This window comes from Nicotiana tomentosiformis, chromosome 5 (assembly GCF_000390325.3).
Source record: "Nicotiana tomentosiformis chromosome 5, ASM39032v3, whole genome shotgun sequence".
Lineage (NCBI taxonomy): Eukaryota > Viridiplantae > Streptophyta > Magnoliopsida > Solanales > Solanaceae > Nicotiana > Nicotiana tomentosiformis.
Window position 1 is genome coordinate 134034811 of NC_090816.1, and position 14725 is coordinate 134049535.

A 14725-nucleotide genomic window follows, 5' to 3' on the forward strand; every position below is an offset into this window, starting at 1 on the left:
AGGTAGGGGTAAGGTCTGCGTACACACTAACCTCCTCAGACACTACAGTGTGAGATAATATTGGGTATGTTGTTGTTGTTGTTGTTGTTAATGATGCATAAATTATGCTACTTTACAATTTCAGCAATAAGTTGCAAACTCCTTACTCGCAACAAAATATCAGCATTTTATTTTTATTTTGGCTGTCAAAAAATATTATCTTCCAAAATTAAATGAAAAATTTTGCTCATGATTGAGAAAAAGATTCTCCCGAATTTTAATTCCTTAGAATATTTTCTCCATTAGAAATTTAAAAGTTAATAACATACTTCTCATTATTTACTTTTACTTGTTTTGGCTATCCGCGTTGCGCGTGTACCTTGATAAATGAATATAAAAAAATCCTAAATATATAAGATAAAAAATATTTTTTTATATTGTAAAATTAATTATTAAAAAAGAAAAAACTATGGACATATTAACTTAGTTTAATTTGCATGTTGGTTCTAAGCAGTTAATTGTCTTAACCTAGATCATATGATATAATATATATTAACTCGAAGTAGCCTTTTCTTTTTGGAGATTTTGTAGTTGTGTATTTTGAAATTTGTTTGCTCATCGATCCTTAAATATATTGCTCATGTATCAAAAGTCTATCTTATCATGATACCCTGTTTCTTCTTCAAGTTTTATTAGCATTCGCTATGTAAATAATTCTTTGGACATGTTTTAGTCATATCAAATTAGGTTTTTTCCCTCGCTTCAAGTTCAGGTAAGTTTGAATTCATCTTCCACAGAAGTTACTTCATAATTTTATAATTTGTGAAAATCAAGATATTCAAATAAACTATATAAGGTAAATTTAAACTCCTAAATATTAGGACTCCGTATCTAGATCAATTAAGGAACGATTTAATAAGTAAAATTTTAGTTGATTTTAAAGTCCTAAAATTTAGGAAAGTTACTTAAATTACGATTTTATCCCGTAGAAAATAGGTTTTGGAATGGTATAAAAGGTGAACGACATTTCGTTAAGTACATTGTGCTTTTAATATAGTACTAGTCTTTGCGCGTATACCCATATCAATGAGTATACATTTTTTTTAAAATCACGTAAATATTATTAGACAATGTGGTTGAGTTCTATAAAAATAAAAATTAAAGAAAACTTCGTGAAAATGATAAACGTTGCTCCCAGCAAGCTCAATAAATTAAGATATATTGTTCTACGTAAGTTTTCAAATGCCTTATTGTGATTTTTTGAGAACTTATGTAAAAATATCTTATGACAATTATTGTTATTTCTCTAACCTAATAGTGAAAATAAAACAAGAATTTTTTTTATTACGATTTTTAATGATTTTCCAAATAACACAAATTGAAAATTGAATCTTTTGGTCTTTAAAGATTTGAGTATGAAAAGGTTGATCATATACTCCCTAAAGATTTGACATTGACAATACAAAGTCTAAAACAATTAATGTTGAACTAATATTTTATAATCGGGTCGTCTATTTTTTGGTTTGTCTTATGAATGATTAATTTGGAAAAGTATTGAATTAGATTCTTTTGCTAATTAGTTAGTTCAAAGAATTAATTAGTTATTTTCAAAATTAAAGGAAATAATTTAATAACTTAAATTTCTAATAGTATCTTATTCCAAGTTTTAAATATTTAACTGTAATTATAACTTTATCCAATAAAAATTATATTTTTAAATAGTGAAAAAGTATATGTTTGGACCTTTTTATTTGTAAATCATTAGTGTTTTTGACTCTTTCCAAACAGTTATGTTACATTGTTCAAAAGATGAAATGATTTGGATAAGTTATTTAAAATTCTAATTGATTTTAACGACTTCCTACCTAATAAATAAGAAAATATTTAATAAACCTTTACAAACCTTCCTACCTAATAAACCTTTACAAACCTTTACAGTTAAATATGAACTAACCGTAGCAGAAGCATGTTAATATGGTAATGGATCTTCTGAGTCTTTTACAAACCTTAATAATTTAACTATTAGTTTATTTTAAAGTCTTCTATATTTATAAAGTTAACATGAAAGGAATTATAATTATATTACATAAATAAAAAATAATTTATATAAGGTAAAACTTTTAAAGCCTTAAATATTAGAACTTTCTACCTAGCTCAATTAGGAAAGATTTAATAACCGAAAATATAAATTGATTTTGAAATCCAAAATATTAGAAAAATAACTTAAATTATAATTTTGTCCAATGTAAAATCTAAGATAAAAAAGGCGAACGACATTTCGCTAAGAACCTTCGTGTTTTTAATATAATATAGATATAGATAGATAGATAGATTATTATCACTACTATTATATATACAAGTTAATCGGGTCGGGCTGACCCCGTTTACAACCCGGTTCAGCCCGGCCCGTACTGTAGCGTGGGGGCGGTTTGGGACGGGTTGGGTGAGGAACGGGTTTCAAATGAACAGTTTTTTGATACCGGTGCACCGGAATCCGCTAAGCCCGTTAACGAGTTTTTAACGGGCTACAGCCCGGTTCAGCCCGTTTTTTAACTTTTTTTTTGGATCGTTGCCAACAGTCAAATTCAAATATTACAAATTATCTTACTATTGCAAATGGTTTAGTTCATATTGCTGAAATTTCTCTTTTACTACATAATTTGAAGAAGAAAGAAGGATATACTTCTGTTGTTGAATCTATGCTAGATAAGTTTAAAAAATATTTCTACTCTAATTCCCCCTATTTACGTAATTGGTGCTATTTTAAACCCTTCTATCAAAATGGTCACTTGTCGCCAATTAATCACTGCTTTATATTCTTATATGGATATTGGACCAACTGAAACTCCTGATATTGACTTGTATTTCTGATATACACAAACATTTAGAAATATTATATAATTATTATGCTAACATTGTTGATGCTTCTTCTGCTGTAGATGCAAATATTCCTTCAAGTTCAGTTTCAACATCTGGGACCAGTGCTTTGGATGATAATGATGGTGTTGAAGATTATTTGATTTGGTCTACACTAGGGGAGCATCAACAAACCAGTAGCAGGAATATTGATGAACTTTACTTCTACTTGCAAAAGTCAGCACAGCCCCGCACAAAGGAATTTCTACCACTGGGTTGGTGGAGGAGCAACTCAAATCAATTTCCTGTTCTTTCGGCCATGGCTCGAGACGTGCTAAATGTGTTGATTTCAACAGTCGCATAAAAAAAGAACCTTACATATTGGTTTATGGTTCTGATTCAACCAATGCCGGAAAAACAAGATCTTCATGTTGACATGGATGAACTTACAAAAATGATGCAAAGCATGTGATGTACTATTTTTATTTTTTTTTTATAATTGTTGTAAACTTTTAATTTACAAGTTCAAAAATAACAAAATCAAAAAAGAACTTGCAACTTAATTTGAAGTATTATATATTATTCAATAAAAATATCAAATGAAAAGTCTTCGGAGCTTGATCCTTACATATTGCATATTGGTCTTATTAAATAATTTTTTATAGCCACTTACTTTCAAATTTAAAATTGTAAAATTCAAAACTTTAAACTTCAAAGTTTAATTCTAAGCCTTAAAAGTTTGCAAACACTTAAGTATCAATAACATTGAATAAGAAAAACAAAATTTACTTTAAAAAAAAAAACATTTACGGCCCGGTCCAGCCCGCTAAGCCCGAACCCGGACGAAAAAAAACCCGAAAATGTATAGCCCGCTAACAGCCCGCAACGTTAAACGGACGAGCTGGTTTTTTTTGTATCCACCCCGTCCCAGCCCCGCCCGTTAAACACCCATACTATTATATCATCCCATAACAACAATCTTAAATAAGTTGTTGTTATGAATATATTATATTATGGATGTTCATTTAGTACTCCGTTGTAAATAAGCTTCCTGAAGAAGTTTATCCATATGAGACTCCGCCATAAATATGTTTATCTATTTAGTACTCTATTGGAAATAAGCCTCCTGAAGAAGCTTATCCTTTCGGTACTCCGCTATGGATAAATATTACCCATGATAGAAGATTATCTATATCTGGCACAACAGTTTAGAGCAGCAGCTTACACAGCAGCTTGCAGCAGCAGCTTGCAGTAGCAGCTTACACAGCAGCTTGCAGTAGCAGCTTACACAGCAGCTTCCTTTCTTCTATAAATAGAGGAGAATTCAGTTCATTATGTACAAAAGTTTGAAGTTTGAATAATATATCAGTTTCTCTTTATACTTGTCTTTACTTTACAGTCTTTATTTTATAACACGTTATCAACACGAGACTCTGCCATCTCGAGCAAATACTTTGAAAGTATAAGAGGTACGAACTTTCTTTTTCTAAATAATGTCAAATCTTTCTAAACTTGAGTTTATAGCCCTGGATATATCGGGCAAAATCTACATGTCTTGGGTGCTTGATGCCGAAATTCATCTTGATGCGATGGGTCTGGCAGACACCATCAAAGATAAAAATCAGGCATCAAACTAAGACCGTACCAAAGCAATGATATTCCTACGCCATCACCTTGATGAGGGCCTAAAAATGAAATATCTTACTGTTAAAGATCCAGTCATACTGTGGAGTAATTTGAAAGATAGATATGACCACCTGAAGATGGTCGTTCTTCCACAGGCACGTTATGATTGGACTCATCTAAGGTTACAAGATTTTAAATCTATCAGTGAGTATAATTCTGTTATGTTCAGAATTATTTCCCAATTGAAACTATGTGGTGATAATATTACTGATCATGATATGTTGGAGAAAACTTTCACCACTTATCATGCCTCGAATATGCTCCTGCAGCAGCAATATCGAGAGATGGGATTTAAAAAGTATTCTGAACTTATCTCACATCTTCTTGTAGCCGAGCAATATAATGGGCTATTAATGAAAAACCATGAAAGCCGACTTACTGGTTCTTGTCCATTCCCTGAAGTGAATGAGACGAACTTCCACCAAGCTAAACGTGGAAGAGGACGTGGCCCCAGTCGTGGTCATGGCCGTGGTCGGGGAGAAAACTCTAATCGTGGTAATAATAATGCACCAAAGAACCCTCCTCACCACCAGCAGTGGAAAAGGAAGGAACAAAAGCATGAAGCGGTGCAAGCAACAAAGCCAGAAAATGCATGCTATAGATGTGGAGGAAAAGGGCACTGGTCACGTACATGCCGTACGCCAAAGCACCTGGTTGAGCTATATCAAGCTTCCCTGAAGAAGACAGAGAAAAATGCTGAAGCAAATTTTATTTCTGAAGATAATTTAGACTTCATGCATTTGGATATAGCTGATTACTTTGCACTCCCAGAAGGAAAAACAAGTCATGTGATCGGTAGTGAATCTGTAGAGATGTAAATATTTTAATTTTTGTTATTTGTAGTAGATAGTATGGTTATGTAATTGTTGTACATAAATAAAAGTTATGCTTTGATAATAATATTTACTATCATATTTATTTTGTTTATGTCATTTTGAAGAATATGGATAATCCTCAAATTATATTTGGATCAAAGACCAATCATGAAGATATTTGTGTAGTTGATAGTGGGACAACTCATGCCATATTCAAAGATCAGAAATACTTTTCTTATTTGCATAAGGAAAAAGCAAATGTTTCTACAATTTTTGGTAATATAAGTTTGATTGAAGGCTCCGGAAGAGCTATTGTATTTCTGTCTAAGGGAACAAAACTTATTATCGACAATGCATTATACTCCTCCAAGTCCCGAAGAAACTTGTTGAGTTTTATAGATATCCGCCGAAATGGGTATCATGTTGAGACAATAGATGAAATGAATGTGGAATATCTTTGTATTACAAAGAATATTTCTGGCCAGAAATGCATTGTAGAAAAGTTACCAACTTTATCTTCTGGCTTATATTATTCAAAGATTAGTACAGTTGAAACACACTCTATCGTAAACCAGAAGTTTACTGATTCAAATACTTTTGTGCTTTGGCATGGCCGTTTGGGCCATCCTGGATCAATAATGATGAGACGAATTACTGAAAATTCGAGTGGGCATCCATTAAAGAACCTGAAGATTCTTACAAATAATGAATTTTCTTGTGATGCTTGTTATCAAGGCAAAATGATCACTAGACCATCACCAATGAAGGTTGGCATTGAGTCCCCTACCTTCTTAGAACATATACATGGGGATATATGTGGACCTATTCACCCACCAAGTGGGTTGTTTAGATATTTTATGGTCCTAATAGATGCATCTTCAAGATGGTCTCATGTGTGCCTATTATCATCTCGCAACCTGGCGTTTGCAAAGTTATTAGCCCAAATAATTCGATTAAGGGCACAATTCCCAGATTATCCTATAAAGGCTATTCGCCTTGATAATACTGGAGAATTCTCATCTCAAGCTTTTGATGATTATTGTCTATCAGTTGGGATAAAAGTTGAACATCCGGTAGCTTATGTTCATACTCAAAATGGCCTTGCAGAGTCATTTATTAAACAACTGCAATTGATAGCAAGACCACTACTTATGAAAACAAAATTGCCCACTACTGTTTGGGGCCATGCTATCTTGCACGCAGCATCACTTATCCGTCTCAGACCAACACATTATAATAAATATTCTTCGTCACAATTACTTTTTGGTCATGAACCAAACATTACCCATCTACGAATTTTTGGATGTGTTGTATATGTGCCAGTAGCACCACCCCAGCGCAGTAAGATGGGCCCCCAAAGAAGGTTAGGAATATATATTGGGTTTGAATCACCCTCTATTATTCGCTATCTTGAACCATTGGCGGGAGATTTATTTACTGCTCGATTTGCAGATTGTCGATTTGATGAAACAAATTTCCCACAATTAGGGGGAGAAAAAAAGGAAATCAAAAGAGAAATTGTGTGAAAAGTTTCATCATTATCTCACTTTGATCCACGTACCCCTATATGTAATCAGGAGGTCCAGAAGATCATCCATTTACAGAATATAGCAAATCAGTAAATGCGACCACAATTAGGGGGAGAGAAAAAGGAAATCAAAAGAGAAATTGTGTGGAAAGTTTCATCATTATCTCACTTTGATCCACGTACCCCTATATGTAATCAGGAGGTCCAGAAGATCATTCATTTACAGAATATAGTAAATCAAATGCCAGACGCATTTACTGATTTGAAAAGGATAACTAAGTCACATATCCCTGCAGAGAATGTGCCTATTCGAATTGATGTCCCAGCAGGACCATCTATTAGCATGAGAGCTAGTGAACTTAAAGCACGCCTGAAGCGTGGTAGGCCTATGGGTTCTAAGGATCGAAATCGTAGAAAAAGAAAATCGACAAATGATCAAAATGATATTATAAAGGGATCTCCTGAAGAGACCCAAGATCTGATTAGTTATGAGATTCCTGAAGAAATCAATAAACTCGAGACTCAAGTGAGCGAAGAACTTTTAATAAGTTCTACTGGTGATGGGATTAATTTAAATCGATCTGAAATAGTGGTGGATAATATTTTTGCATATAATGTTGCACTTAACATTATGCAAGATAGTGAGGATTTTGAACCCCGATCTGTCGAAGAATGTCAACAAAGATCTGATTGGCCAAAATGGCAAGGGGCAATTCAATCAGAATTGAACGCACTTGCTAAAAGAGAGGTCTTTGGACCAGTAGTCCAAACACCTGCTGGTATAAAATCAGTTGGTCATAAATGGGTTTTTGTGCGAAAAAGGAATGAGCAAAATGAAGTTGAAAGATACAAGGCTCGCCTTGTCGCACAAGGATTCTCACAACGACCTGGAGTCGATTATGAAGAAACATATTCACCCGTTATGGATGCCATAACATTTCGATATCTCATCAGTTTAGCCTTACGTGAAAGGCTTGAAATACATCTAATGGATGTGGTTACAGCTTATCTGTACGGGTCACTTGATAATGAAATTTACATGAAAATCTCTGAAGGATTTAAAATTCCTGAAGCATATTCAAAATCTCGGGAAATGTACTCAATCAAATTACAAAGATCTTTGTACGGTTTAAAGCAATCTGGGCGCATGTGGTATAATCGCCTCAGTGAATATTTGCTGAAAGAGGGTTACATAAATGTTGTTATTTGTCCATGTATTTTTATAAAGAAAATGGCTTCAGAATTTGTTATACTTGCTGTTTATGTTGATGACATAAATCTTGTTGGAACTTCAGAAGAGCTCCAAAAGGCAATTGAATATCTTAAGAAAGAATTTGAGATGAAAGATCTTGGGAAGACAAAACTTTGTCTTGGTCTGCAAATTGAACATTTAGCAGACGGGATCTTTATCCATCAATCTGCCTATACAGAAAGGGTCTTAAAACGCTTTTACATGGACAAAGCACACCCATTGAGTACACCAATGGTTGTTCGATCACTTGAAGTGAATAAGGACCCATTCCGACCTCCAGAAGAGGATGAGGAACTCCTGGGTCCTGAAACACCCTATCTCAGTGCAATTGGTGCACTTATGTATCTTGCCAATGCTACAAGGCCTGACATAGCATTTTCTGTTAATTTACTAGCAAGATATAGCTCTTCTCCTACACGGAGACATTGGAACGGGATTAAGCATATATTGCGATATTTAAAGGGAACTCTTGATATGGGTTTGTTTTATGCTAACAAAGATAGTGCAGATCTTGTTGGTTATGCAGATGCAGGTTATTTATCTGATCCCCATAAAGCTAGATCTCAAACCGGGTACGTATTTACATGTGAAGGTACTATCATATCATGGCGCTCCACAAAATAATCTATTGTTGCTACTTCTTCAAATCATGCTGAAATAATAGTTATTCATGAAGCAAGTAGGGAATGCGTATGGTTGAGATCAATAATTCATTTTATTCGAGAAAAATGTGGTTTGGAATGTGAGAAAAGACTCACAATTTTATACGAAGACAATGCTGCATGCATAGCCCAATTGAAGGGAGGATTTATAAAAGGAGATAGAACGAAGCACATTTCACCAAAATTATTCTACACACACGATCTTCAGAAAAATGGTGACATTGATGTGCAACAAATCCGTTCAAGTGACAATCCGGCAGATTTATTCACCAAATCTTTACCAACTTCAACTTTTGAGAAGATGGTATACAAGATTGGAATGCGGAGACTTAAATATTTGAAACAAGATTTTCATCAGGGGGAGTAAAATACGCGATGTACTCTTTTTTCCTTATTAAGGTTTTTTCCCACAGGGTTTTCCTTATAAGGTTTTTAATGAGGCAGTTAGCAATGCGTATTACTAAATATGTGTACTCTTTTTCCTTCACTAGGATTTTTTCCCACGGGGTTTTTCCTAGTAAGGTTTTAACGAGGCACATTATCTTTTAATGAACATCCAAGGGGAGTGTTATGAATATATTATATTATGGATGTTCATTTAGTACTCCGTTGTAAATAAGCTTCCTGAAGAAGTTTATCCATATGAGACTCCGCCATAAATATGTTTATCTATTTAGTACTCTATTGGAAATAAGTCTCCTGAAGAAGCTTATCCTTTCGGTACTCCGCTATGGATAAATATTACCCATGATAGAAGATTATCTATATCTGGCACAACAGTTTAGAGCAGCAGCTTACACAGCAGCTTACAAGCAGCTTACACAGCAGCTTGCAGCAGCAGCTTACAAGCAGCTTACACAGCAGCTTGCAGTAGCAGCTTGCAGTAGCAGCTTACACAACAGCTTCCTTTCTTCTATAAATAGAGGAGAATTCAGTTCATTATGTACAGAAGTTTGAAGTTTGAATAATATATCAGTTTCTCTCTATACTTGTCTTTACTTTACAGTTATTATTTTATAACAGTTGTAACAATCCTATTTGCTCAATTAAACTCAACTCAAAAATAAATCAAATATATAATAATAATAATAATAATAATAATAATAATAATAATAATAATAATTGCCCGTACCCGGAGCTATACTATTTCCCGAATTATGGAGCTATACTCAACCGAAAATTTTTCTTTTTCTTTTTTCTCCACTGTATGTCCAACCTCCATAGGGTTTTTGGTGTGGCCAAACTTCACCACTCTTTTCCCTCCAATCCTGCTTCTCTTTCCAATCCTTCCGTCTTCCTTGAGGTATACTTCTATTGCTAATTCAACTCTTATTTTCCTACCTTGTAATTTTTAGCTTCTCTATAAATTTAACTATTTGCTCTATGCATATTACATTCTTAAAACAATAATCTTTTATCTCCTAATGGCAAGAGGACCAGCAAGAAATCTCCTTTATCTATATTTATCCAAGAATAACAGTTCAAAGTTTAGATTTTTCTCAGTTTCCAGTAGATTCCTACATGCCCATTTCACAGAACCGAAAAAAATCCAAGATTTTCACATTTGTGGACACCCTTTACCAATCCCACCTCAATTTTCACCTTTATGGTTTAATCAATGGAAAAGGTTTGATCTTTTTAATTTTTATAGACACCCTTTTTCCACAGTGGTGGAAAATGAAGATAATGAATCAGAACTTTGTAATTTGGATGTGGAAGAGAATGAGTGTGAAATTGGAACATTAGGGTCTGAGAAAAGATTGAATTTTGTTCAAATAGCTAGTCGTGATCCGGTGGAAATATATAGGGAGCTTAGGGATGCTTCCAAGGGGGAAAAGCAAACGCGAGGCGATTGGGATACTTTGATTGAGATTTTTAGATGTTTTGCTAAGTCCGGATGGGCTTCAAATCAGGCTCTAGCTGTGTATATTGGGGCTGCATTCTTTCCTACAGCAGCACATAAGTTTCGTAACTTTTTCTTTAAGAAGTGTAAGGTTGATATCGCGAAGTACTTAGTGTCGCTTGGTCCGTGTATTGAAGCTGAGAAGTTTCTGTTTCCGATCTTTGTGGAGTTTTGCTTAGAGGAGTTTCCTGATGAGATAAAAAACTTCAGGAAAATGGTTGAGTCAGCGGATTTGACAAAACCTCATACTTGGTTTCCATTTGCCAGGGCGATGAAGCGCAAGATTATATATCATTGTGGTCCCACAAATAGTGGTAAAACATATAATGCATTGCAAAGGTTCATGGAAGCGAAGAAGGGAATTTATTGTAGTCCTCTAAGATTGTTGGCTATGGAGGTTTTCGATAAGGTGAATGGATTAGGAGTATATTGTAGTCTTCTTACAGGGCAGGAGAAGAAGCATGTCCCATTTTCTAATCATGTTGCTTGCACGGTTGAGATGGTTTCAACTGATGAGATGTATGATGTAGCAGTTATTGATGAAATCCAAATGATGGCGGACTCGCATAGAGGTTATGCATGGACAAGGGCTCTACTAGGGTTAAAGGCTGACGAGATACATGTTTGTGGAGATCCAAGTGTACTGGATATCGTTCGCAAAATCTGTTCTGAAACCGGGGATGAGTTGGTGGAACAACATTATGAGAGGTTTAAGCCGTTGGTTGTTGAAGCCAAAACTCTTTTAGGTGATCTGAAAAATGTGAGGTCAGGGGATTGTGTTGTTGCTTTTTCAAGGAGAGAAATATTTGAGGTAAAATTGGCGATTGAGAAGCATACTAATCACCGTTGTTGTGTAATATATGGTGCCTTACCACCAGAAACTCGAAGACAGCAAGCTACCTTGTTTAACGATCCGAACAATGAGTTTGATGTCTTGGTTGCCAGCGATGCAGTCGGAATGGGTTTAAACCTGAACATTCGAAGAATCATCTTCAACACCCTGTCAAAGTACAATGGTGACAAGATTGTTCCTGTTCCCTCGTCACAGGTGAAGCAGATTGCTGGAAGAGCTGGTCGAAGGGGAAGTCGCTATCCTGAAGGACTAACCACCACTTTACAGCTGGAGGATTTAGACTATTTAATCGAGTGTCTGAAGAAGCCATTTGACGAAGTTCACAAAGTTGGGCTCTTTCCTTTCTATGAGCAGGTTGAGTTATTTGCGGGGCAAATTCCAAACTCTACATTCTCCGAGCTGCTTGATAGGTTTGGTGAAAATTGCCGTTTGGATGGTTCTTATTTCTTGTGCCAGTATAACCACATAAAAAAGATAGCTAATATGCTGGAGAAAGTTCAAGGATTATCTCTTGAAGATCGTTTCAATTTTTGCTTTGCTCCTGTTAACATTAGAGACCCAAAAGCAATGTACCATCTTCTGAAGTTTGCGTCATCATATGCACAAGAGCTGCCTGTTAATATAGCAATGGGCATGCCAAAATGTTCTGCTCGTAATGATTCGGAGCTCTTGGATCTTGAGACTAGGCACCAAGTGTTGTCCATGTATATGTGGTTATCTAATCACTTTGAGAACGACAAATTTCCATATTTCAAAAAGGCTGAGGCAATGGCAACAGGGATTGCTGAGTTACTAGGTGAATCACTAGCAAATGCTCGTTGGAAACCCGAGTCAAGGAATTCCGGGAAACAGAAAGGCCAGGAAAAGGATGGTGGTAATGAAAGGCCAAGGTCAGTTGTTAAGTTCCACTGAATTCTTTTTTGTCCGTAATTGGTTATTTCTTTCTCGACTTTATTTGAGCAATTTAAATAATATACGCAAAATGATATCTAAATTATTCTGGACGAGTCAACTCATACCCCTCTTATGAATTGTTAAAGGCAATTATTACCTTCTCTCTTTTTTTTCCTGGTTTATTATAATCACCTCATTATCAGGAGATACTTCCAAAATCATGCAATTAGGTAGGTGATGTGATTGGCCATTCAAACTTTTTCATTTTACTTTTCATTCTCCACTGAAGTATTAAAATTTGTAGCTTTAATATCTGATTCTGTAACCTGGGCGTAGAAGTGACTTGGTCATTTTAATCTGTTTACTAATGGTTAATACGACTGATTCTAGAGGTAAAATGGTGTAGTACATTTTACTACAGGATGCTGACAGCAGTGTCCTGTTAAACGGATAGCACAATAGTCATTCTAGCACTGGTATCGGAGAAGAACGTTAGTACTGGGTTTCTTATTCCTTGTACTCGATACCATGCTTGCAAGGACCAACACAATTTGTTGCTGTTAGGACCACCTTCTTCTAACTAGCATGAGGGGGAAGATGGCTGGGGGACCACAGAAATCGGGATCTTACTTGACACTAACAGAATCTTATTTGCATTGGAAGTATATTGCATGAAGAGATAATAGGTTGAGGAGGTGCATTAATGTCTTTGCTTAATCTTAGATCATTTCCAAAATATACTCCTCATATACAAGTCATTCACTGAAAGGCCTCTCGAGGTTTATGCCAATCTTTTGCTACTCAAACAATTTACAGGTAAAGTTATGTTTGTTGCATCCTTTGTTTATCTTATTACCTTATGCTACTATGTCAGCATTATACACATTTTACCTGCGAGAGCCAATCCTATGATGTCAGGAATTTGCTTATTTATTTGATTCCATTTTCAGGAGAAGTCAGGAAACACCTTTGTCTCAACAGCAGAAGCTGGAGAAGGTTGCTGCATAATACTGCTAGTTTGGTGGTTCTGTACCATAGACTTGTAGGGGCATTCGGCAAAGCAGATAGTCTTGTACAGCGCCCAGTTATAGTAGACTAGACTTAGAATATGACAAGCAAGAAGAGGCAAGCTTCGTCCAGATGTTATCGCGTTTAGGTCCTTGCAAGGATGCATTGTTATTTTTTTCGTAAATTCACATGTTAAGTCATGATGCATCGTGTTCATTAAAGGAATGAAAGATTCGGAACAGAGGGCCTCTGCCCCGTTTGTTGGCTACAATTGTACTAAACTGACTTGTTTAATCATTGACTACTGGAGTGAAGCTAATGGAGATTTAATGACTTAAAGAGTTTGTGATCCGAATACATAGAAGCTGTGTCAAAATCTAGCAACATCAGAATCGAGGGAAGGTGGAGGATTCTGATGCTTAGTGTGTTTATTTGTTAGGTGAGCTATACTTATGATGATCATTGGATGAACGTCTCATATGTTGTTGTACTGTGTATAACATGCATGTTTATTGTTCTGAGTTCTGAGGGAATTCTCTGAACTAATAAATTTCTGGCTCTGTGATAAAGAATAATGACGACAAGCTTAGTTTTTCCTGTGTGGTATTGTCTTTGCTTTTACCTATTTTGGAATTTGATGTGTGTGAATCGGGAGGTTTTCAGGCAATGTAACATTGCAAACGCTTATACGTAGTTGATGTGGCTAGGAAGGTTACACCAAAAACGTATCAATTTACCATGGTTAAATGATTTAATGAGGTGACAATATTTTTCAATAAACCATGGTAAAGTGGTAGAAGTTCGTGTGTTAAAACATGTTATGCACCTATTGAGTTGGTGTAAATATCTGGTGCAGGTAAATTTTTATAGGGTAGGAGATTATTTTGAAGCAAAAGTTATAGAAGTTCAAGTGTTAACACGTTATATATCTATTAGTTTGTTATGAGCATCGCAACGCAAAAGTGATAAAAGTCATGTTAAATATCTATTAGTTTGGTATGAGCATTGGATTATTTTGAAGCAGAAGTGCGTCATGTTGCCACACAATAACAACTACGTCTCAATCTCAAACCAGTTTAACTCTATCATATTAATCTTTATACATTTAGTTAAGCGAGTCCTAAATCACCTCATTCCCTCACCTAACCAATTTCTTAACCCGAGCCACATTTCTCTTTTTTGTTGTAGATCTTGAAGGTAAGAAAGATAAATTTTTTTTAATTCCCCTCCCCTTTGATGGAGCTATGCTCCTTTAGTAACTCAACTATGTGAGCGACTCCCTCTTGTCA

At 35.2% G+C, this 14725-nt stretch overlaps 1 protein-coding gene across 1 annotated transcript; it reads left to right on the forward strand.

Annotated features, from left to right (window-relative positions):
* Nucleotides 1-10054: 10054 nt before the first annotated feature.
* LOC104117516 (DExH-box ATP-dependent RNA helicase DExH18, mitochondrial-like) lies at nucleotides 10055-14037 on the forward strand. Its single transcript, XM_009628576.3, has 2 exons — nucleotides 10055-12424; nucleotides 13379-14037. The coding sequence occupies exons 1-2, from the start codon at nucleotides 10203-10205 to the stop codon at nucleotides 13434-13436; spliced, it is 2280 nt and encodes a 759-aa protein (XP_009626871.1). The 5' UTR covers nucleotides 10055-10202; the 3' UTR covers nucleotides 13437-14037.
* The last annotated feature ends 688 nt before the right edge of the window (nucleotides 14038-14725 follow it).